The 25,768-nt window shown below is 54.2% G+C and overlaps 1 protein-coding gene across 1 annotated transcript; it reads left to right on the forward strand.

Moving 5' to 3' along the window:
- The first annotated feature begins 955 nt into the window (after window positions 1-955).
- Window positions 956-22,595, forward strand: LOC144731230 (uncharacterized). The gene is made up of 15 exons (XM_078612245.1): window positions 956-2,475; window positions 4,188-4,212; window positions 5,130-5,255; window positions 6,365-6,483; window positions 7,949-8,057; window positions 8,482-8,523; window positions 10,282-10,421; window positions 11,644-11,718; window positions 12,847-12,901; window positions 13,707-13,870; window positions 14,903-14,974; window positions 16,808-16,850; window positions 17,919-18,020; window positions 18,978-19,010; window positions 20,399-22,595. Exons 1-15 carry the CDS (start codon window positions 2,338-2,340, stop codon window positions 21,304-21,306), a joined length of 2,151 nt encoding a protein of 716 aa, XP_078468371.1. The 5' UTR covers window positions 956-2,337; the 3' UTR covers window positions 21,307-22,595.
- The last annotated feature ends 3,173 nt before the right edge of the window (window positions 22,596-25,768 follow it).

Consider the following 25,768-nt stretch of genomic DNA (forward strand, 5'->3'; position numbering starts at 1 on the left):
GCCTGCGCACGACCCAGCGGCTCTTCTCCCCGGGGGTGTCTCTGCTGCACCAGCGTCGGAGCAAGACGACACTTGCGTCAGAAGGGGCGCGAGCGGTAACGAAGAGGCGATGGACGAGTCTCGATTGGGGAGGTGGGGGGGGTAGCCTCAGGGCGTACGATCGACCGGAGCGACGCAGGCACAAAGAACGAGAAGGCGACCGCGGGGTGTTCGCACGGTGAGGAATTCGAGCGCAGGGCGAATGGAAAACTCGCGAGCTGTAGGAAACATTAAACAGCATGTCGGGTGAGCATTGCTCCAAATAATGTACTTGCTTCATCTCCATAATATAGGGGGGGGGGGGGTTGGTTTCGTTTGGTTAGGTTCGGTTAGATCGCGTAAATATATAAATGTGTCGTTAAACCCGCCACCACCCGACACAGCCAATAAGGTAAGGGTTGTCACGTAAACGGAACGTGCCAACTCGTTACTAGTACAGCACCACACCGGTTTGTTGGAGAGCAAAGCCACAACGTTTACAATCTGAGTTCGACGTTTCGCCAGTAATTACAGCTAGCATCATCAGGCGACAGCCAGATCTGTGGAAAAATCCTCCTGTTTCGTTCCTTAACTAGAGGGTTAGATGTGCTGACATCGCTTGTGAGCCCTTCTTGAGCGACGTGAGGTGGGGGGGTTAATAAATGTTTATAAATGACAATTGGTATCCAATGCCGGTTGGGTTATTTAGATGGCAATCAACGTACTGCATGCGTATGTTGTACAGTCTGAGTCGCGTGACGTGTCGGCAGTGATTACAACATCAGGCGGACAGCATGATCTGTGGAGACATCCTCCTCCTGTTTCCTTCCTTAAATAGAGGGGGTAGATGTGATGACATCACTTGTGAGCCCTTCTTGAGCCAAGTGGTGGGGTGTGGGTGGGTGGGAGATTTGTGAATGCATATAAATGACAGTGGCTTTCCAGGATAAAAATTAACAAAAAATCATCTGAGAAGTGGTCAGTGAAGCGCAGAGGAGAGAGGCCCTGTACGGAATTACACCGAGTGAGAGACACAACAACATAACAACAACACAACCACGGGAGTTTGGAGAACAACACGGAACGCTGGGAACGCCGATGACGAAGACTCGTGGAAGTCTTTGTGGTTTTTAAATCCTTTATATTAAGTTCACTTGCTTGCTTGCTTAGGACCGTGCAAATCTTTCAGTCGTTTTTTAACCCACTTCCCGTGATCCAATCGAGCTGACATTTCCCACACAGACTCGTTGTGCGTGACAATTAATGTTCGTGAAAAATGTTTTCCAAAATGTTACACTTTTCAGGACAAAAATATTATATTTAATTACCAATTGCTTAATGCTGCCATGCAATCATCTGACCCATAGGTGGCAGCCATCTCAAGCCAGAGGACGAGAGTACTCTAGCCGCCACGCATATAAAGGATTTATAGTGAAAAACTTTGTTTTTACGGGTTATATTTGTTTCTCTCTCTGAAGCCTTCTGGGTTGCCCGAGCTCACAAACCGCCCCTCTTCTGCCCCCCCCCCGTCACGCTTGAGGAATGAGGAGGGCTGCCCGGGTTTGACGCCTCTGGGCAGGGCTGTGCGCCCAGAGATCTGCGACTGCATTTGTCCAACCGGTTCCCGGTAATTATCCCCAAATCAACAACTTGCCATTCGCGTCTTTAGTACGTTGACGCATCATTCCTAACCATGACACGGATGTGTTGTTTTTGTTCTCACGCACATCTTCCTCGTTCCCCTCTCTCGTTTTTTTTTTACGATCAGTGGAAACAAGAAGATGCTCGGTGTAGTCGGCACTTTGCTTCGTTCATCATTTCGTATTTTTTTTTTACATTTTTAAACTTAGCTTTATGTAAAACCCCCACCTCTCGCTCACTCTCTCCCCTCTCATCCTCATCGGCCATTATCAATCTACTGCTTGATGAAGACCCCCCCCAACCCTCCTGCACATCCCCTCGCTCCTATGTCATCCTCATCGACCATGATCAATCTTCTGCTTGATGAAGACCTCCCCAACCCTCCCCCTCGCTCTCCCCGCCTCCTCCTCGCTCTCCCCGCCTCTCACGAGCCAGCAGCGACTGCCTGAGCGGAGCGCGCTCATTGCGACGTTCGGCGCCCCATTCAACGTCCACTTCTGTTACAGCCCTTGCGGATCCGGTGGGTGGAAATTACACATTCCTATGGCGAGCCCGGAAAGTCTGTGGCCAGCAACAGCGATTTCAACGACTTCTTCCCGCACGGCCGTGGATTTATAATTCATCATCACCAAGACCACCACCGCCCCACCACGCAAGACGAAGGGATTTTAACGTCAAATGATGATGGAGATGAAAAGGTTGGGACCGTGGTCGATGATGGGGATGGTGGCGACGACGATGATGATGGTGATGATGGTGATCCCGTCGCTGGCGACTCGGACACGCGACACGTGCAGCGGGAATTGCTCGCAACAGGTGAGTGCGCGTTAACAACGCAACAGGGGGCCATCAAAGACCAACGTTACCTTAGAGTCCAGGGGTCTGGCCCTGCCAAGGCAACCGCAGGCGGGACTCGAATTTCAACAAATTTAGGAGCAAACCTGGAAAAGCAGTTGCGAGTAGCAACATTATCAATACCGGATAACATCACACGCCTCGCCAAAGAGAAGCAGTTCCAGCCATCGCATTAGGGGTGAGTTAATTAAATGTTTGACCAAATATAACGGGCTAATTTTTAAGTTGAATTAAATATTGTATGGCCCGCGAATGATGTTGTAAATATCCAAATGGCCCTTGGCAGAGAAAAGGTTCCCCACCCCTGAGAGCTTAGAGCCTTAGACTCTCCGTGCTTGTTAGCAAACACCTCTATGAATGCCGCCACGGCCGCCCCCGTTGGCTTCCCAGTTGGCGACGTTTTTGTTTGTGTTTTACACATCGCACCAGGCACTCATTCGAGGCTGAGTCGACCTAGGGGCTGAGTTCGCGAGCGGGAATTTGAACTCGGGTGGCGCCGGGTTCGTAGCGCAGCGCGCAAGCCGCCGCACCACCGCTCCGATTAGTTACAAAGACAAAGATCCCCCGTGTAGCCTTAACAGACTGCAGGGGTAAGTGCTATTAGCGAGCACTTATGAAGGCCGGGACGGTACACGAGGGGGGGGGGCCAGCACCACGCCCGACCGCCTTTGTCTCCCCAGTGGCGATGTTTACGCACCGCACCGGGTACTCATTTGAGGCCGAGTCGACCTAGGGGAGGCCCAGGACCGGGGCAGATAATCGTCACCGGTGTTGGCCGTGAGCGGGAGTCGAACTCGGGTCGCCGGGTTCATAGCGCAGCGTAGCGCAGCGTAGCGCTAACCGCTACACTACCGCTCCCGAATGAGGGACACACACACACGTCTATACAAAGACGTGAACACACAACACGGTTTAGCCTGTTCTGTTCGCGCGCACCTATGAAGGTCGTCACGGCACACGAGAGAGTTGGGTAGCCAACGAGACCACGCCCGGCCGCCTTTGTCTCCCCTAGTTCTCATGTTCCGTGTGTGTGTTCAAATCCAGCGGTCGGCGACAAAAATAACTAGAAGTCATTTCCTTCGTCGGATTCGGTAAAACGCTCGCGATGTTTCAAGAGTTGCTGTGCACCGCGTGGCGGGTCCTTAATAGATGACGCCACGAAGCAGTTCCTTAATGAGGCGCCCATGGTAAACAGGACTCCCATGGTAAACTGGATTTCCATGGTAAACTGGACTTCCATGGTAAACTGGATTTCCATGGTAAACTTGACTTCCATGGTAAACTGGACTCCCATAGTAAGATATATTTCCATGGTAAACTGGACTCTCATGGTAAACTGGACTCTCATAGTAAACTGGACACCCATGGTAAATGGTCGGCAACCAAAACAACAAGAGCCATTTTTTTTCGAATTCGGTAACCCCCCCCCCCCCGACAACATGTCAAGAGCCAGTTCCGTAACGAGCCACCGCAGGTTGCTGACCCCTGACCCCCCCGTGACTGATATCACCCGCAACTAACGCGAGCCGTGGCAGGGGCTCGAACTCGGGTCCGCCGTGGTTCAGCAGGGCACCCTGCCTCACCTCCTCTGCGGGTATTGTTGGGAATTACAAAGGACGTGTTTGCGTTGCCCATTAATCACCGTTGTTTCTTCTCTCTGCCTTCTGTCTCAGGGTCTCGCCTGCACTGTGGTCAGAGGTGAGTTGGTCCACGGCCACATCGTTTGGGAGTCTTGAATGCGTTGACAATAAAAGTAACTTGGACATTGTAATCGGATTGGCGGACGAAGGCAGGTCACGGGTAATCCCTGGTAACCACTCTGAGGATCGCCACGGTGGCTAGGAGATGTTGACTACCTCGCCTGGTATACAGGAGGTCGTGGGTTCGATCCCGACCCTGACGCCTGCTGCTGTATATTTGGAGTTTGCGTGTCTTTCTCTCTTATTATCATCATCACGGTGGCTAGGAGATGTTAACTACCTCGCCTGGTATACGGGAGGTTGTGGGTTCGATCCCGACCCTGACGCCTGCTGCTGCTGTATATTTGGAGTTTGCGTGTGTCTCTCTCATCATCATCATCAAGGTGGCTAGGAGATGTTAACTACCTCGCCTGGTATATAGGAGATTGTGGGTTCGATCTCGACCCTGACGCCTTCTGCGTTTTTGGAGTTTGCGTGTCTTTCTCTCTCCACGTGGTCGCGTTGTTTTTCTCCACATTTATAAGCATATTCCACGTGGTGATAATGATGATAAGCCACCTCATTCAGCAATCATTCACCCGTGTTTCTGGGTGCTTCACGTTTGGCACAGAAGGGCTTCTTGCTGTTGCGGCTTGCTCACTGATGTTGTGACTCGCTCACCCGCCTCTACTGGACATCTGTGTGAAAAACAGAGCTTTATAGCTCATCGGATTCCTCCTGCAGTATAAATAATGATTCTGATTCTGATGGGCCCTGGTGGCTCAGACGAACTCTGAAAAATTATGATGGATTCTAGTCAGTCCCGGTCGGACCGCATGGTTTCGGGCAGGACTGTGTGGGTTCGGGATTGCGATGGATCGGCCCAGATGTCCCTCACGTGTCCCCACGCGTGTCCCCCGTGTGTCCCTCATGCAGGCTGCGAGTCTCTTCTGGGAGGCGACCTTCTGCCCTCGGGCCCACAGAATCTGCGCTTTGCCACCGTGCCCTCGGCCAACGGGACAGCGTTGGTGCTGAGAGTCGCGTGGAGCCTGCCCGTGGATGGTGAAGCCACGTCGTCATCATCATCGTCGTCGTCGTCATCGTCATCGTCGTCGTCGTCATCGTCATCATCGTCGTCGTCATCGTCATCGTCGTCATGATTGTTGTCATCGTCGTCATCGTCATTATTGTCATCATCGTCGTCATCGTCGTCATCATTATCGTCGTCTTCGTCATCATCGTCGTCTTCGTCATCATCATCGTCGTCATTGTCGTCATTGTCGTCGTCATCGTCGTCGTTGTCGTCATCATCATCATAATTGTCATCATCGTTGTCATCGTCATCATCATCGTCATCATTGTCGTCGTCATCATCATTGTCATCATCATCGTCATCATTGTCGTCGTCATCATCATTGTCATCATCATCGTCATCATTGTCGTCATCATCATCATTGTCATCGTTCGCATCATCAGTACCAGCAGCGTTATCAGCGCCATTATCATCAGCATCATTGCCATTTTAATTTTCAGCATCAGCGTCATCAAAGTCCTCATCATCATCGGTGTCGTAATCGTGATTAGAGTCATCATCAGCGTTGTCATCATCAGCAGCAGCGGCATTAACATCATATTCATCAGTCATTGGCGTCACCATCTTCATTCGTATCATCATCAGCATCGTCAGTCATCACCATAATCATCGTCAGCGTCCTAACTGCTCCCTGTTCCTCATGGCTTCGCCACACAGGTTACTAACTCGTGTGTCTCCTGTCCCCGTGTCTCCTATGTCCCCGTGTCTCCCACCCATGTCCCCCACTCATGTCCCCGTGCCTCCCATTCCCGTGTCTCCCATTCTCGTGTCTCCCACTCCTTTGTCTCGCTATTCCATCCCCACGTCTCCTGGCCCCGTGTCTCTTGTCCTTGCTTCCTGCCCATGTCCCCGTGTGTCTCCTGCCCCCGTGTGTCTCCTGTCACTGCATGTCCTCCTGCGTCCCTGTGTTTCCCCGCATGTCCCGGTATGTCCTCTTGTGTCCGGTGTATTCCCTGGTCCCCATGTGTCTCCGTGTGCCCCTCCGTGTCTCCGTGTGTGTCCCCGTATGTCTCTGTGTCTCCGTGTGTCCCCGTGTGTCTCTGTGTGTCCCCACATGTCCCCCGTGCGTGCCGAGTAGCGAGTGTGCGCAGCGTGACGGGGTTCTGTGTGAAGGTGAAGATCCGCGACCGGCACGAGGAGGTCTCCCTGCGCTTCCCGAGACCCCCCGCGGAGCAGCGCGACCCGCAGGGACGGCCGGTGAGCACGGAGGGGGGGCGGTGTGGGAAGGGGGGAGGGGCGGGGGAAGGGGAGGGGCGGGGGAAGGGGGGGGCAAGTGACGCGCGTAGTCTCGCAGGCTCTAGGGCAGGGGCTGCACGCTGCACCCCCAGGGGGTGAGAGATGCCCTTTCTGGAGGTGCGAGACATGGCCACATTTTTTTCGAAAGTAAATCATCGACAACACAAATTAAGCACGGGCACGTAAGTTACAATTAACTTTTTTTTTCATCAAACCCTCTTTGTATTTGTTAACAGTGTAACACATTTTTTTTTACGATTGAGAACCAAAGGGTTCCAAGGCTGCAGTAAAGGTTAAGAACCGCTAAGAGCTGTAAGTAAGCACCTATTTAGGCCAAACCAATTCACGACGGGGTAGTGAAGCCAGCACCATGCCTGGCCATCTTTCTCTCCACCAGTGTGGTTTTAGGTAGGGGCGGTCCTGCACGGGCTCCATACTCTGTCTGTCTGCTACAGCAGAGGTGTAGAGAATTTCAACAGAACCTACATCTCCGCTTTATTGACCTGGCCAAGGCCTAGGATACGATCAACAGGCCAGTGCTGTGGGTTGTTCTTCGTGCTTTCTGGGTCCCTGATTCTGATCACAATCATTAAGGACCTTCACCATGGTGGGCAGGCCCGGGTAAATCTGCGTAGTCGGGAGTCGGAGTCACTCCCTGTTCACGGTGGAGTGCGACAGGGACGTTCTCTGGCTCCTCCACTATTTAACATCGTCTTTGAAGTAGGTTCAGCAACTGTCCATGGTTTTACTGGAGGAATTTCCGTCTGCTAAGGATACAATGGGAGGCTAATAGATGCCCGGGTGCAATCCAGGGATGGCTTCCTACTGTTATTCCACGTTATGTGATGTGGATGACCTGGTAACTATTGCTCACTCTGAGAAAGAGCTGGAGATGCCACCCTCACAGTAATCCCTTGGATGACAGAAACAGTGCCCACTGCCGACCCCAAAGCCAAAGATCTCCCGTGTAGCCTTCGTAGACTGTGGGGGAAAATGCTGCTAATGAGCACCTATGAAGGCCGGCATGGCACGCAAGGGCGCGTGTGGCCAGCACCACGCCCGGCCGCCTTTGTCTCCTCCAGTGGCGATGTTAACTGCACACCGTACCAGGTACTCATTTAATGCTGAGTCGACCTCGGGGAGGCCCAGGACCGGTTCAGTTAATCGTCACCGGTGTTGGCCGTGCGCGAGCATTGAACTCGGGTCGCCGGGTTCGTAGCACCTCGGATTAGCACGGTCGGCTACGTACGGTGCGAAAGAAGTTCAACATACACACGCACATACGCAGCGCAGCGCACTAACCGCTACACTACCGCTATCCATACACACACGCGCGCACACACACGCACGCTGTCTGCGCCGGGACGGTCTCCGTTGAGTTGCCCGCGTCTCCGTGCCCCCCCCCGTGTTGCCCGTCGTGTCACAGTGGAGCTTCACGTACTCGTGTTTCTCCGTGAGGCCCGGGGACTTTGTGTACGCGAGAGTCCACAGCCAGCCGTACGTGGAGAGCGCCAGCGCCAACTACACCGTGCCAGGTACGTTCGCCACCACACAGCCTCGCCAGCGCACCCCCCTCCCTCCCCCTATCGTGCTGGGAACACGCGTGGGCAGAGATTGTACACGGAATCAGTCTCACGACTGGGTCTGACTCACGGCTGGGTCAGACTCACGACTGGGTCAGACTCAAGGCTGGGTCAGACTCACGACTGGGTCAGACTCAAGGCTGGGTCAGACTCAAGGCTGGGTCAAGCTCAAGGCTGGGTCAGACTCAAGGCTGGGTGAGACTCAAGGCTGGGTGAGACTCAAGGCTGGGTCAGACCCACGGCTGGGTGAGACTCACGACTGGGTCAGACTCACGGCTGAGCTACACGAGGTACAATCCCGGGGTTTTAACTCGATACCTGTGCTAGATCAAGGCAGGCAGCATTGATCGTACCTCTTGTCTTTCTCTCTTCACAGTTTGTACTGACCCAAACCTTAGGAAGTTACCAGTCTGCAATAGTATGTACCGCACACACCACTCACTGTACATACACATGTACACACTTGCGTGTGTGTCCGTATACGTGTGCCAGCATGTCAGCGGTGGGGAGCGCTGGCGTAGTGGTTAGCGGACAGCACTACGAACCCGGCAGCCCGAGTTCGATTCCCGCTCATGCCCGATAAGTGTGAATATTTCAACCGATCCTGGGCCTCCCCTAGGTCGACTCAACCTTAAGTGCGTGCCTGGTGCTGCGTGTAGACTTCAGCACAGGTCAGAGACGAAGGTGGCCGGGCGTGGTGCTGGCCACCGACCCTCTCACAGGTGCTACTCGCCAAGAGCACTTGCTCCAATAGTCTGTGCTGATAACCCGTAACACCTGGGTCTGTCCCCATGACCTACCAGCGAGCCTTCATGCGATGGCCACACGGTGCACCTCGCCTTGCACAAGCACCGAAGGGGTGAGGAGGGAAGGGCCATGGTCGGCAGTTGCACCCCCCCCCCCCCCTTGAGAACCCAACATTTGGTATGTTTCTGATATTTACCGGAGAATATACATTGAACTTTTTAATGTATGTATGTTAAACTTATTTCACATCGTACGTAGCCAACCATGCTAATCAGAGGTGCGTGGGGGGTGGGGGAAGAACAACAAAAGAAACGCAACAACAAGCAGTTCTAAAGGAATGAGTTTTTAATAAAAAATTAGTTTTCAATCGAAAATTAGTGTTCAATCTAGGGCAATGTTTAGAAAGCCTTGAAATGTCAGGGCCGTCGCAGAGGCGAGGATATGTTATCCCCCATGCCTGGCGCGCAGGAGGTCGTCGGTTCGATCCTGGACCCTGACAGTGCCTGTTGTTGTATATAGGGTGCTTCAAAAAAATCTGAACACTTGGGAGAATTTGCAACAACACCGCAAGAAATGTGCCTCCAGGCTCTGGAGACCACATGGAGAAGATTCCAGGCCACGCGTAGACAATGATGGCGAACAAGTGGAGAGACTCTTTGACTATTTGAAACTGTTAACATACATTTGCTATCATGTTACAGTGTATATTATCCGTTCTTTTCCATTAAAAACGAAAGTCCCATATAAGTGTTAACATTGTTTTGAAGCACCTTGTACTTGGAGTCCACGTGTTTTCTCTCTCTCCCCATGGTGGTTTTGTCCCCCCCCCAACTCCACATTCAGAATCAACGTCACGCCGCCCTTGAGTTTATTTGGCTGCTCCTGTAAATCCCCAGGCGTGATGGTCACATAAGCCGAGCTGTCATTACGTGTGGCCAGGTCGCCTCTGAAAAAGAGCCAGTTTATTTGGCGGGCTTTACCCGGTGAACAGTCGGACTGCCTTCACCGCATGGATAACTTTCTAGATCTGACTCTTGAGTCACGGCGGCTTTTGGCTATCCATAGCAACAAAGACGGTGGTCACCGCACCGCACCGCGCGGCGCTTTCAGATGCGCTACTTCTGCTGCCGTCTGGAACGCTCCTCCTTCTGATGTTAGGAAGCCACCGGGAACTATGCACCATTAAATCATCCAGATTGAAAACTAATTAAATCAGAACTACTTTTTGTGTTTAGTTTGTTGTCCTTCCCCTGTGCGCACCTCCGATTAGCGTGGCTATCTACGCGTAGTGCGAAAGAAGTTCAACGGACATACGTACGTTCGTCCCGTGCACCGCGCCGGCCTTCATAGGTGCTCACTAACGACGAGCCTGCGTAGGCCCACAACGGGTGGCGGTTTGATCTCTGTCTTCGTGTGCGGTTTGGGGCAGAGTGGACGGCACTCGTCAGCCTGGCCGTCAACGCGTCGCCTGGACGCTTGCTGGTGTCCTACCAAAGCTTGGACCCTCGCCCGGAATACAACGTGCGGCTGTGCCACCTCACGTTCGCCAACTGTGCCGACATCGCACCCGTGAGCACCCCCTCCCCTCATCACAAATGATAGCTCAATGGGGAAGTGGCGGCTTTGCATCGCGTGGAAATTTATAACAGCCGTATACTCTTAAACGCGTGATGTTGATTCTAAATGTGGAGGGGAAAAAACCGGACAACCCAGAGAAAAATCTACGTGACCACGGGGACATACAGAAACATGCAAACTCCAAGTATACAGCAGGCGTCAGGGTTGGGATCGAACCTACGACCTCCTGTATACCAGGCGAGGGAGTTAACATCTCGCCGATAAGCCCACTCGTCAGAACGTTCCATCTTCGTTGTCTTCGTGGTTTGAGTCATACTTTGCATGGCGTCACAGCGGAGGCGGCTGCGCAGATTTCCTTTCCTGCGGGAGCTCTTCTCGAGTCACAGGCCATGGTGCTTTCACATACAGCCCCGAAGGCTTGGGGACTAGGCCATGATCACTTATGTAGAACCCAGAGGCTTGGAAGCTAGGCCATGATCACTTAACGTAGAGCCCAGAGGCTTGGGGACTGGGCCATGATCACTTAACGTAGGGCCCCAGGGGCTTGGAGACTGGGCCATGGTCACTTAACGTAGAGCCCCAGGGGCTTGGAGACTGGGCCATGATCACTTAACGTAGAGCCCCAGGGGCTTGGAGACTGGGCCATGGTCACTTAACGTAGAGCCCAGAGGCCTGGGGACTAGGCCATGATCACTTAACGTAGAGCCCCAGAGGCTTGGAGACTTGGCCGTGGTCACTTAACGTAGAGCCCCAGGGGCCTGGAGACTGGGCCGTGGTCACTTAACGTAGAGCCCCAGAGGCTTGGGGACTAGGCCGTGGTCACTTAACATAGAGCCCAGAGGCTTGGGGACTAGGCCGTGGTCACTTAACGTAGAGCCCCAGGGGCCTGGAGACTGGGCCGTGGTCACTTAACGTAGAGCCCCAGAGGCTTGGGGACTCGGCCATGGTCACTTAACGTAGAGCCCAGAGGCTTGGGGACTAGGCCGTGGTCACTTAACGTAGAGCCCCAGAGGCTTGGGGACTAGGCCATGATCACTTAACGTAGAACCCAGAGGCTTGGGACTGGGCCGTGGTCACTTAACATAGAGCCCAGAAGCTTGGGGACTGGGCTCTATTCACTCGCTGGCATTTCAGAATCGGAATCTTTATGTAGACTGCAGGAGCAATCCAAACGGAGTGGTGAAAACGCTCGCACGGTCGTTGCCTCCCGCAGATTCGGACCCTGACAGGGAGCAGCAATTCGAGCGAGTTCATCATAGAGCAAGCCATGCCCTGCCTCTGCGTCGAGGTGAGACGGTGGTGGGGGTGGTGGCAGTGGTGGTAGCGGTGGTGGTGGTGGCGGCGGCGGTGGCGGCTGCGGCGGTGGCGTTGGTGGTGGTGGTGACCGCTCCCGCTGCGTTCCCACGGCCCTTCGGAAGCGAGACCTGTGCCGTGCCGGCCCTGTTCACGGCCCGGCCCGGCTCTCATTGCTTCAAGAGCCACTTGGCACCGTGCTAAAACTGTAAACAGTTTTACTTCATTCAGAAGTAGAATCTTATACTTATAGTGCAGGAGGAGTCCGATGAGCTATAAAGCTCTTTTTCATAAATGTACAGAAGGGGCACGGGGTCAGAACGTTACGACAACAAACGGTACAAAAACACAATAGGAGTGAAGTATAGGAAAGATAAACAAATCACTTAAACATATATATATACACAAGAAAAACGCAACTATTTTTATTTTACCAGGTAAGGCCCCACTAAGCTACGTAGCTCTTTTTCAGAAGCGACCTGACCACAAATGACAGCTCCACGAAGTGGCTCATTGCGTGGAAATTTATAGCAGCCAAATACTCTAAACGCACGTTAATTATAAATGTGGAGGGAGGACCCCGGAGGGCAATCCACGCAATCACCACGGGGAGGGAGAGAGAACACACGCTCCCCCACCTGTTCCATAGGCGGCGGAGTGAGCGGGCACTTGCGGGGCTGCGCCTTCGCCTTTAGCCGCATTTCGTGACCGTGGACGAGGTTGTGTTTCGCTCCTCGCGGTTTCAACTCCGGCTCTCTGTGCGTGTGACTGCGTGCGCGTGTAAGTGCGTGTGTGCGTGAGTGTGTGGCGGTAGTGTAGCGGTTAGCGCGCTGCGCTACGAACCTGCCGATCCGGGTTCGATTCCCGCTCACGGCCAACACCAGTGACGATTTTCTGAAGCGGTCCCGGGCCTCCCCTAGGTAGACTCAGTCTCAAATGAGTACCTGTTGCGGTGTGTAATAAACATTGCCACTGGGGAGACAAAGGCGGCACGGCGTGGTGTTGGCCACCCACCCCATCGTGTGACTTTCTGGCCTTCATAGGTGCTCGCTAACAGAACTTGCCCCAACAGTCTGTTAAGGCTATACGGGGGATATTTGTCTTTGTGTGTGTGTGTGCCCAGGTCTACGCTACCAAGGAAAGCTCGTTGCGAGTCCAGAAATGTCCCTTTGAGAATGGTGAACGTGCATGCACACACGCACGTGCATGCACATGCACACACGCACGTGCATGCACATGCACACACGCACGTGCATGCGCACATGCACGTGCATGCACACATGCACGTGCATGCACGGTAATTTTATTTCCACTGCTCGTGTTTTAAACCACCCTGAATTGAGGAAATCTATTCGCAAGAGGAGAGGGAATGGGAAACGTCGCAGGAAATAGGTTCATAGTAACCTGCTTGCTGTACTGATATGACTTTTTTTTATTTTAAGGCCACTGTTATTGATGAGCGCGTTGAGCTTTCAATGTATGTACAGCATGTTGGAACTTCTTTCGCACCGTACGTAGCATGCCAATCGGAGGTGCGGGGAAGGACAACAAACTAAACACAAAAAGCAGCTCTAAAGAAATGACTTCGTCAATCTAAATGACGATTTAACAGTGCCGTAGCTCCAATGGCTTCCGAATATCGGAAGGAAGAGCGTTCCGGACGGCCGCCGGAGCGCATCTGAAAGAGCGCGACGCGGTGACGACCACCGTCTTTGTTCGCTGGCTGAGCCAAAAGCCTCCGCTGCTGCTGCTGCAAGGATGACGAGCGGAGTTGGTGTGGCGATGGTTTATAGCCCCTTGGCTACTTATTTGTGGCGCGCGCGTATCATGAGCGCGACCTTGTAACGTATCCGTTCGGCAACACGGAAGCCAAAAGAGCTCGGCGAGCACCGGACGGACACGACGCATGATGGCAATGACGGCGATGACTTACGACGACGACAATAACCGTGGGGTTGTCCTTGCGGTGTCGGCTTGCCGCAGTCACGGCGGAGTGGGGGGCGCTGCGTCTGAGCCGGGCGCCGGGCGGCGTGACTCTGCGCGCCGACGGGCTGCTGCGCAGGTGCATGTACGAGGTGCGCGCCACGCTGCTGGTGCGACGGGGAGGGCGCGACACGGCCATGGACAGCGCTACCTTCAAGGAACTGGTGAGCGGATCGTTTCGTCTCCGCTGGCGGCGGCGGCGTGGTCGCGATCGTCGATCGTCGTAATGATCGCGATCATCGTCGCCGTTGCCATCGTCATCATCATGAATGTCATCGTCACTCGTAATACCGGTTTGTCTGGGTTAGATCGCGTTAATATAAATGGGTCGTTAAACCCACCACCACCCGACACAGCCAATTGGTTAAGGTTTGTCACGTAAACGGAACGTGCCAATTCGTTATTAGTACAGCACCACACCGGTGTGTTGGAGAGCAAAGCCACAACATTTACAATCTGAGTTCGACGTTTCAACAGTAATTACAACCAGCATCATCAGGCGACAGCCAGATCTGTGGATAAATGCTCCTTGTTCGTTCCTTAAATAGAGGGGTAGATGTGATGACATCACTTGTGAGCACTTCTTGAGTGACGTGAGGGGGGGGATTAATGAATGCTTATAAATGACAATGGGTTATTTATATGGCAATCAACGTGTTATATGCATGCGCATATTATACAAGCCCATTGTTCTTGTACCTCCTGTCGAGTGTGTGCACTAAAATAGCAGTACCTGTCATTGTTTGTTCAACGGTAATCACCATCGAAGTATGGTGACCTATGCAGGTCACCATGGAATTGTGTCGTGGTTCAATACGCGCCTGCGCAGGGACAGCTACCCAACAGGGGGTCCCCTGGGCAGCAAAACAATAAACAACCGGGCATCGGAATGATTGGCACGAGTTGTGGAGGGGCATTGGAGTGGTTGGCATGAGTTGCCGTGACATCTCAGCCAGCGCCCTGCAAGCGCACACGCTGCGTGCCCGCGTGATGTCTTCTCTATCACCTCCTCGCCTTCCCCCCCCCCCCCCCCGTGGCTCCCTGCGGCCCCGCTCTGTGCGCCCTCCTGCCGTCACCTCCCGTCTCGGCCCCCGGGGAACGCGGAGGAATGAGTTCGAGTCCCCGTCTGATGCGAGGGTCCTTCCCCCTCCCCCCTCCCTCCTCCTCCTGTTACCAACTTCTTCTGTCCTCACCAGGAGAGCGGCTCCATCACCCACGACTTCCCGCTGAACCCCGGAGTCGGTGACCAGGGGGAGATATGCGTCATAGTGAGTGAGACGCGTCATCGTCGTCGCTGTCATCGTTGTCGTCACCATTATCATCATCGAAGTTATGCAAGTGTATAGGTCTCTGTAAGTGTATAGGTCTCTGTAAGTGTATAGGTCTCTGTAAGTGTGTAGGTGTCTGTAAGTGTATGGGTCTCTGTAAGTGTATGGGTCTCTGTAAGTGTATGGGTCTCAATTAGTGTATGGGTCTCTGTCAGTGTATAGGTCTCTGTAAGTGTGTAGGTGTCTGTAAGTGATATGTTTCTGCAAGTGTATGAGTCTCTGTAAGTGTATGGGTCTCTGTTAGTGTATGCGTCTCTGCAAGTGTATGAGTCTCTGTTAGTGTATGGGTCTCTGTGAGTGTATGAGTCTCTGTAAATGTATGGGTCTCTGTTAATGTATGAGTCCCTGTCAGTGTATGGGCCTCTCTAAGTGTATGGGTCTCTGTGAGTGTATGGGTCTCTGTAAGTGTATGGGTCTCTGTAAGTGTATGGGTCTCTGTAAGTGTATGGGTCTCTATTAGTGTATGGGTCTCTGCAAGTGTATGGGTCTCTGTTAATGTATGGGTCTCTGTGAGTGTATGAGTCTCTGTAAGTGTATGGGTCTCTGTTAATGTATGAGTCTCTGTCAGTGTATGGGCCTCTCTAAGTGTATGGGTCTCTGTGAGTGTATGGGTCTCTGTAAGTGTATGGGTCTCTGTAAGTGTATGGGTCTCTGTAAGTGTATGGGTCTCTATTAATGTATGGGTCTCTGTAAGTGTATGGGTCTCTGTTAATGTATGGGTCTCTGTAAGTGTATGGGTCTCTGTAAGTGTATGGGTCTCTATTAGTGTATGGGTCTCTGTAAGTGTATGGGTCTCAATTAGTGTATGGGTCTCTGTCAGTGTATAGGTCTCTGTAAGTGTGTAGGTGTCTGTAAGTGATATGTTTCTGCAAGTGTATGAGTCTCTGTAAGTGTATGGGTCTCTGTTAGTGTATGCGTCTCTGCAAGTGTATGAGTCTCTGTTAGTGTATGGGTCTCTGTGAGTGTATGAGTCTCTGTAAATGTATGGGTCTCTGTTAATGTATGAGTCTCTGTCAGTGTATGGGCCTCTCTAAGTGTATGGGTCTCTGTGAGTGTATGGGTCTCTGTAAGTGTATGGGTCTCTGTAAGTGTATGGGTCTCTGTAAGTGTATGGGTCTCTATTAGTGTATGGGTCTCTGCAAGAGTATGGGTCTCTGTTAATGTATGGGTCTCTGTGAGTGTATGAGTCTCTGTAAGTGTATGGGTCTCTGTTAATGTATGAGTCTCTGTCAGTGTATGGGCCTCTCTAAGTGTATGGGTCTCTGTGAGTGTATGGGTCTCTGTAAGTGTATGGGTCTCTGTAAGTGTATGGGTCTCTGTAAGTGTATGGGTCTCTATTAATGTATGGGTCTCTGTAAGTGTATGGGTCTCTGTTAATGTATGGGTCTCTGTAAGTGTATGGGTCTCTGTAAGTGTATGGGTCTCTATTAGTGTATGGGTCTCTGTAAGTGTATGGGTCTCTGTAAGTGTATGGGTCTCTATTAGTGTATGGGTCTCTGTAAGTGTATGGGTCTCTGTTAATGTATGGGTCTCTGTAAGTGTATGGGTCTCTATAAGTGTATGAGTATTTGTGTAGAGTGACGAAGGGGTGGTGTAGGAAAGGAGCTGCCCAGGGCTGTTCCTGGCCCAGCAGCGGCCGTGAGAATGCGGCCTTGCCGTGGGAATGTGGCTTGGCCAGACTCTGGTTCCGTGGGTGTGAGCTCGCTCGCTCGCTCGCCTGCTCAACGTGATTTATCGTCTCCCCCCCTCCTCCCACCACCGCTTCCACCTCAGCTCCAGGCGGACAAATTCTACGCGCCGAGCGACGTCGTGTGCGGTGAGTCGGCGCTTTCTTTCGCAATCGGTCGCCGGTGGGCATGAGGAATTCTCTCGCGCGTACGCACGTGCGCGCTGCGCGTTCCGTAGAACCGCACGTACGCACGCGCGGTTCTACGGAATGTCACTTCGCATCGGTGACACGGCTCACGTCGACGGCGAGTGAGATCGCGATATCGTTCCCGGGCTGCTGCCCCCCCCCCCCGCCGACCCACTGTGACCCCCCCCCCCCCCGATGCCGCCCGCCGCTTTCATCAACCGGCACTGACCAACGTGGTGAAGTACGGTCAGTCGTCGGCCACGACTGACACGGGTCGGGAAGGCCTTCATCCAGCAGTGGCACGACAAAGGGTGTTGATGACGATGACGTATCGGTGAGGATCTAACGAAGATGTCGATGAGGTTAAAGGTGATGGTGATGATGAAGGTGGTAGTGAGGATGACGGTAGTGAAAACAATAATATTGATGATAACGATGATGCTTAACACGTCGTAGGCTTTCGCGACCAATATCATCCATAATAGAAGTTTTTTGGGTTAGATCGCGTAAATATAAAAAATGTGTCGTTAAACCCGCCACCACCCGACACAGCCAACTAGTAAGGGTTGTCACGTAAAACGAATAATGCCAATTCGTCACTAGTACAGCACACCGATTGTGTGTTGGAGAGCAAAGATTGTAAATGTTGTGGCTTTGCTCTCCAACACACAATCGGTGTGTTGTAGGAGTGACGAATTGGCCACGTTCTGTTTACGTGACAAACCTTACTGATTGGCTGTGTCGGGTGGTGGCGGGTTTAACGACACATTTACATATTTACGCGATCTAACCCAGACAACCTGTATTAGGATGATGCTAATTACGGGTTATGACGGTGATAATGAAGACGGAAATGATGATGATGATTCTAATGAACACGGTGGCTTTGATGGCGATGATTACGACGCAGATGAAAATGACGATGTCGTTTTCCCACATCTCCACCCCCCCACCCCGACTCCCCCCCCCCCACTCCCCCCACCACTCCCCCCACCACTCCCCCCACCACTCCTCTCTCCCTGTGCTCAGTGCCGCGCTGGCGCTGGGTTCCGCTGCTGGCGCTGGGTGCGGTGGTGCTCGTGGGCGCCCTGCTCACCGCACTGGGAGCCTCGCTGGGCCACGCACGAGGACGTAAGCCGCTCACTCACCCTGCCACTCACTCACCCTGCCACTCACCCTGCCACTCACCCTGCCACTCACCCACCCTGCCACTCACTCACCCTGCCGCTCACCCACTCTGCCGCTCACCCACCCTGCCACCCACCCTGCCACTCACTCACCCCGCCTCTCACCCTGCCACTCACTCACCCTGCCACTCACCCTGCCACTCACCCTGCCACTCACCCTGCCACTCACTCTGCCACTCACCCACCCTGCCACTCACCCACCCTACCACTCACCCACCCTACCACTCACCCACCCTACGACTCACCCTGCCACTCACCCTGCCACTCACCCTGCCACTCACCCACCCTGCCACTCGCCTACCCTACCACTCACCCTGCCACTCACCCCGCCGCTCACTCACCCTGCCACTCACTCACCCTGCCACCCACCCTACCACTCACTCACCCTGCCACTCACCCACCCTGCCACTCACCCACCCTGCCACTCACTCACCCTGCCGCTCACCCACTCTGCCGCTCACCAGCCCCGTCGCTCACCCACCCCATCGCTCACCCAGCCCATCGCTCACCCACCCCGCTGCTCACCCGCCCTGCCGCTCACTCACTCAATCCCTTACTCTCCCTTCCACTCGCCCTGTGCGTGGGGGGGGGGACGTCCAACCAAGGTAGGGAGATGGAGCTACAACATGGCTACAACATGGCTACAACATGGGCTCGCGTGCCTTTGCCAGGAGGTGGATTGTAGCAGAGTCGCGAGAGGCAGGTGGTGGCGGTGGTGGTGGGGGCAGCTTGGGGAGGCCTCATCCAGCAGTGGACTGATCATGGCTGCTGCTGATGGTGATGATGGTGATGGTGGTGATGATGATAATGGTGATGATGATGATAATGGTGGTGATGATGGAGACACGTGCTCACACGGTGCTACTTTCTCTCTGTCTCTCGCTTTTTTTTTCCGTCGCAGGATTTTTTGGTGGCGCCAAAGAAAGCCGAATGGGTGAGTGTACGTGTGTGTGTGTACGTGTGTGCGTACATGTGGGTACGTGTGTGTGCGTACGTGTGTGTACGTGTGTGCGTACATGTGTGTACATGTGTTGGCGTACGTGTAGGTACATGTGGGTACGTGTGTGTGTCTGTGTACGTACGTACGTACACTGAACGTCTTTCGCACCGCCACACGCGTAGCCAACCGCGCTCATCGAGGGGTGTGGAGCGAGCCACTTGAACGACGATTCCGTTACCCCCCCCAACCCCCCGGCGACGAGTCGTCACGACCGTGCGCACCTCCGCCATCGTCGTCGTCTACGGGAAGTACTACACGAACGCCTCGTTGTGAAAGAGCCGACGCCAGGAGATCCCCCCGGGGTTTTGATCTTCCACGAGGCCGAAGCGCGTGCCTGACGACGCGCAAGCAGAACTTTAAAAACCTGCCGGTAGCGTGCGACCGTGGTCGTCCAGAACGTGCGTTGCGAAGATCGGTCGAACCGGAGTAGCCCAGCTGACCGATGGATGCCACGGCTGCCCCATCGATAGCGCGGGGGTAATCGCACGCACGCAGGAACGCTCTGTCTGGCCGCGTGTGTTTGTCTCCGTGTATCCGTGTGTGTCTGTCTCCGTGTATCCGTGTGTGTCTGTCTCCGTGTATCCGTGCCTCCGTGTGTCTGCCGGTCGCCATGTTGTCTGTCTGTGTGTCTGTACCATCGGCGATGACGAGGGGTTTGCGATGTTAGCGCCCCGCTTGCTTTGTGCCGAGAGATAAAAAAAATGTTTATCCCAACTCATCACCTCAACACGTTGGAAAGGGCACCCCCCCCCCCCCACCCAGCGGCTGCTGTGTGTGCGATCCCAATTGAATCATTTGCGGTGTCATTTTTCGAATGCTGGGGATGACGTCGGGGTGGGACCTTTTACATCCACTGTGAGTGAAGCAGATGGTGCCGTAGCATTGGCATGATTCAAACCGCACCGCCCTGTATTAACCAGGGCGGCCACCGGATTCCAACCGCGAACCTCTGCAACAAAACTAAAAACTATGAACAATTTTTCATTTTACCGGGTAAGGCCCGCTGAGCTAAATAGCTCTTTTTCAGAAGCGACCTGGCCACAAAACTCAACGAAGTGGCTTTTCACATGGAAATGTACAGCAGCCAAATACTCTAAACGCGCAATGTCGATTCTAAATGTGGAGGAAAAAACCGGAGGACCCGGAGAATAAATCCACGCGACCACGGGTAGAGAGACATGCAAATTCCAAACATACAGCAGCATCAGGCGTCAGGGTCGGGATCAATCCCACGACCCCCTGTATACCACGCGAGGTAGTCAACATCTCCTAGCCGCCACGGCGACACCCACCCATCCCTCCGCGTCTCCCTCCCCCCGCAGTGCTGCTGCTTCACGCCCACGAGGACAGCGCCGACCGCCCGCCATCCTCGCCGCTGGCGCTCGTCGCGGCGCTGGCGACGTTCCTGCGCAGCCGCTGCGGCGCCGACGTGGCGCTCGACGCGTGGGAGAAGCGGGAGGTGGCGCGCCTCGGCCCGGGGCCCTGGCTGGCCGGGCGGCTCGAGCGGTGCCGGCTGAGCGGCGGCGCCGTCGTGGTGCTGGCGTCCGGCGCGGCGCGGCGCCGCTGGGACGAGATGAGCGGCCTGCGTCGCGGTGGCGCCGGCGATCCGGCGGGCTCGGACGACGCCGGCGGCGCCACCGAGCTGGGCGACCTCTTCACGCCGGCGCTGCGGTTGCTGTGCGAGCAGGACGCGGTGTGGCGGAGCGCGAACGTCATGGTGGCGGTGTGCGTCGACGGCGCGGACGTGCCCTCGTGCCTGCGCTCGGCGCGGATCTTCCGTCTGCCCGGCGACCTCGGGAAGCTGAGCGCGGCGATCGGGGGCGCCGGATCGGTCCGGGACGGCGCTGGCGGCGGCGGCGGGCGGCGCTTGCGGGAGACGCCGGAAGGCGCGGCGCTTGTGGCCGAGATCTCCAAAGCGCGTGAGCGGACGAGCGGACGAGGCGGAGGGACGACTCCGCCGCTCGCCACGGACGCAGCCGTCGAGAGGTCCGCGCCGGGCGCGGATTTCCCCGGGACGGCGATCACGGAGACGAAGCTGCAGATGTGGCCGTTCTTGCTGGATCCGAGCGGCGGCGGCGGCGGCGGCGGCGATGGAGAAACGGACAGCGCCTACAGCAGCCTCGAGCCGGCCGCGTTGGAGGTGGGCGGATTCAGGCTGACCCGGGCCGAGCTCCTGCAGCTCGTCCAGCAGCGGAGCGAGAAAGGACGCGGCGGCCCCTGCCCCACGTGACGCAGAAAAACCGGAACTGAGTGAGCGGCCCGCCTTTGGCGGCCGCCGCCCCCCCCCAGGAAAGTCAGGTCACCGACGCGGCCGCGCCCCGCGCCAGCGTGAGCCGTCGAGCAAACGGTCCGAACGGAACGGGTCGGGCTGGTACCTTCTTGGTACCGTCAACTGTGCTGGTGAATCACCAGCAGGCTGGTGAAGCGTCCAAAAGCGTGGAAGTGGGCCCCCTCCTGCGGTGACTTTGACGTCAAGCGAGCAAAACGCTTGGCACCGGGCCTCCTCCCTCCTCCTCCTCCCTCCTTCCTCCTCCCGCCTCCCGCCTCCCTGCGACCGATGCTTATTTTGGAAGTTTATTGAGGTTTGTTGAGTCCTTGAAGCCATGTTTTAGTAGCTTGCCAGTGAAGTTGAAACACAGACATACCTCAACACCAAGAGACACCACTACCTCTTTTTTTTTCCCACTGCACAGCCAAACCGTGCCGGGGGCTGTGCCGAGCCAGAATCCGAATATTTATTGATACTGGAGGAATCGGATGAGCTATAAAGCTCTTTTAACCGGGTTGTTTTTTTTGTTTCACTCCCAAAGCCGAGCCGTTCCCCTGACGTCACGCGCGATGAACTCTGAACTCGTCGTTAGCACCGCCCCCTGGCTCTGCTTGGCCCCCTCCCCTCCTCCCAGCAAGATTCAAGACGTCTGCCTTGTGGGTCTTGGCTCGGCTCGGTTGTGCCGGTGGGAAAGTGCTTCAGGATAATTACAGCATTGCCGTTATCAATACTGGACAATAATTATTACGGGAATTTTTATCACGGGAATCAACTCGGGGGTGGTGGAGTGAGAGGGGGGGTGCCTCAGTGTATAGCCGTCAACCGTTAACAAACTCCCCCGTTGTTGTCTCCGCGTGTAAGACCACGCGGAGGCTGTTTACAGGCCGAAATGTTACCGTGGATTGATTTATTGTGTAGCATATGACGGGCTGGCTTACGTACGGTGCGAAAGACGCTCTACAAGAAGAAGAGAGAGGGTTATCTCATTTATTTTAATTAATGTTCAGACAGACTTCCATAAACACGAATGCATGATTTATCTTTTAAAACTGATTGATAACTTTTATTATATATATGAAACATTACAGGTGTGTGATCTGTGAACATTTATCAATTGTGTTTTGTCTCAATGCATTCAGGGTTCTTGGTCGAGTTAAGTAAATGTCGTCTGAGAAGTAAGAAAAAACGTATAACAATTAATAATGATAATCAATCAATAAAAAGAATGTACAGAATAAAGAATAAAAAAATGTGCGTTTTTTTTTTAAAGCCCAGTCTGAAAATAAATGGAATAACCCAATGTGGTCCTGACTGTTGGGGGGTCACCCTTTAAACATTTGACAGGGCTCATCCCAAACCAGCGATGCAAGCGACGGCTCAAAACGCGACTGGGACGGAGCGACGGACTAAGCAAGTTTTCTCAAACCGCCTATTTCTCTCTCTAAAATTTACCAGGCTCTCATAGGTCCATCCGCTCTTTCTCTCCCCCGGCCGCTTCGGGGTGGATTTCCACACAGCTCTCTCATTGACATGCTAATTTCTCTGCTCCAGCAAACCCACCTCTCCCTCTGCCCCCTTCCCTCTCTCTCTCTCTGTCTATTGAAGGCCACGACACAGAGGCATTGGGTCTCTGTGTGTCTCTGTGTTGTCTCTCTCTGCTTGCGTGTCTCTCTGTGTGTCTCCGTGTCTTTGTTTTGTCTCTCTCTCAAATTTAGTTCTACCTGATGACGGTTGCTTGTGTTGCAATCGAAACGTCGTACTCTATTATCTAATTAATTTTCTTTCCGCTGAACTTTACCGAAAGAACCAAAGAGTGATTCCTGCATTCACGAAAGCTTCAAATCAAGTAAGAAAAAATTGTGTAATAGTTTTAATACAGGGTGCTTAAAAAACAAAATGTGAACACTTCTGAGAATTTGCAACAACACCACGAGAAATGCGGCGCCTCCGGGCTCTGGAGACCACCCAGAGAAGATTCCAGACGTTGCGTTGACAACGATGGCGAACGAGTCGAGAGACTCTTTGACTTTTTGAAGCTATTAACGTTGCATTTGTTATCACGTTAGGGGCCGTCCATAAATGACGTCACGCACCTAGGGGGGGGGGGGGTCAGACATTTGTGACGATGTGTGACGATGGGGGGGGGGGGTTGAGAAATGTGACGTCACATAAAAATGCGCAACTTGAAATAAATGTAGACAACACGTTCTACTTAATTAAATAAACTTTTTAATAAATGTTTTCCCCTACAACATCAGAGTACAGCGCCGCATTAAATACTCACTACAATGACAATAGTTTAAAGCGATTTGAAGAATGTTTTATTTTGGGGGGGGGGGGTAGAGCTTTGTGACGTCATTTGAGGGGGGGGTCTGACTTTTTGTGACTCCGTGTGACGAAGGGGGGGGGGGGGTAAAAAATCGTCCAAAATCGCGTGACGTCATTTATGGACGGCTCCTTATGGCGTATTATTATCCGTTCTATTTCCATTAAAAAGGATAGTCCCATATAAGTGTTTGCATTGTTTTGAAGCACCCTGTATTAGCCGTGCGTAGTTAGTAATCGTAATAGTAGAAGAATAATAGCGATGGAATGTTTGGCATTGGTTGTGGGTGGTGGTAAAACAATCAAAGGGAAGGAATTAAATATATAAATCAGATCCCTCCCACCAACCAAAACTCCACCAGCCCCCGGGGCCTCTCCCCCCCCCTCCTCTCAAACGTAACCCCCTTGCACGGGGGGCCCGTGCCGCCGGTCTGGGCGGTTGTTTGTGTCGCAGGAGGAGGAGGGGGAGCCGCGACCCCTCGCCTCCTGGTGTGGGAGCTCGCTGGGCGATTCGCGCGCCCATTCATTTACACCACCAGCAGCACCCACCCACCAGCACCCACCCACCAGCACCCACCCACCAGCACCCACCCACCCACTAGCACCCACCCACTAGCATCCACCACCCACCCACCAGCACCCACCCACCCACTAGCACCCACCCACTAGCACCCACCCACTAGCACCCACCCACTAGCACCCACCCACTAGCACCCACCCACTAGCACCCACCCACTAGCACCCACCCACCAGCATCCACCACCCACCCACCACCCACCAGCACCCACCCACCCACTAGCACCCACCCACTAGCATCCACCCACCAGCACCCACCCACCAGCACCCACCCACCCACCAGCACCCACCCACCCACTAGCACCCACCCACTAGCATCCACCACCCACCAGCACCCACCCACCCACTAGCACCCACCCACTAGCACCCACCCACCAGCATCCACCACCCACCCACCACCCACCAGCACCCACCCACCCACTAGCACCCACCCACTAGCACCCACCACCCACCAGCACTCACCCACCCACTAGCACCCACCCACCAGCATCCACCACCCACCAGCACCACCCACCCACCAGCACCCACCAGCACCCACCCACCAACCAACAGCACCGCCCACCCTCCACCACCCCCCCAAACCACCACCACCCCCCACTACCCACCACCGCCCACCACCACCTGCAAAACATCACCCCCCTAACCACCCCCCACCTACTACCCCCACCATCCACCCACCTACCACCACCCCCCCAAACACCACCCCCCACCACCACCCACCCACCCACCACCACCCACCCACCCACCACTACCCACCACCACCCACCACCACCCACCACCACCTGCAAAACATCACCCCCCCAACCACCCCCATCACCCCCCACCTACTACCCCCACCACCCACCCACCTACCACCACCCCCCCCAACCACCACCCCCCACCACCACCCACCACCACCACCCACCCACCACCACCACCCTCCACCACCACCCCCCACTACCCACCACCACCCACTACCACCTGCAAAACATCACCCCCCCAAACACCCCCCCAACCACCCCCACCCCCCGGGCGTGTGTGACGAGGTCACGCAAACTCCTCGCATGAAATCTCGCGACCTTTCGCTCACCGACCGCCGTCGCGAGAATACACAAAGAAAATTGTTATTTTGTTTTAAACTAAAAACCCCGACCACGAGTTCGTTTTTTTACTAATCGTGGCCGCTCAAAATGCGACGGCGAAGCGCAAAGGGCACGGCGAGCTTGGAGCGTTCTGCCTGCCCTGCGGCGTGAAAACAAATTACGCGTTGCTTATTTATTTAGTAAATAATGGTTAAACGATTCGGGGGAGGGGGAGGGGATTTATATTGATTTTAACACGTAGGCTTTCGCGACCAACCCAACGTGACAATCCTTACTAGTTGGCCGAGTCGGGTGGTGGCGGGTTTAACAACACATTTACACTATGAGATCTCTTTTACCAGTGGCAAAATATAATGGTAGGTTTTTACCCCGAACTCTCAATACTCTGATATTGCACTGTTTTTGAGTTGTACGCCTTCTGGTGTCATCTGGCCCTACAC

Source organism: Lampetra planeri, chromosome 38, assembly GCF_965212315.1.
Source record: "Lampetra planeri chromosome 38, kcLamPlan1.2.h2, whole genome shotgun sequence".
Classification (NCBI taxonomy): Eukaryota; Metazoa; Chordata; class Hyperoartia; order Petromyzontiformes; family Petromyzontidae; genus Lampetra; species Lampetra planeri.

What these genes read in the sequence shown, in the direction of transcription:
- LOC144731230 (XM_078612245.1), top strand. Translation starts at nt 2,338, where the DNA reads ATGATGATGGAGATGAAAAGGTTGGGACCGTGGTCGATGATGGGGATG. An exon ending in GTGGAGCCTGCCCGTGGATG is followed by an intron (nt 5,256 to 6,364) that starts GTGAAGCCACGT and finishes CGTGCCGAGTAG; the next exon opens with CGAGTGTGCGCAGCGTGACG. An exon ending in GCCGAGCGACGTCGTGTGCG is followed by an intron (nt 16,851 to 17,918) that starts GTGAGTCGGCGC and finishes CCCTGTGCTCAG; the next exon opens with TGCCGCGCTGGCGCTGGGTT.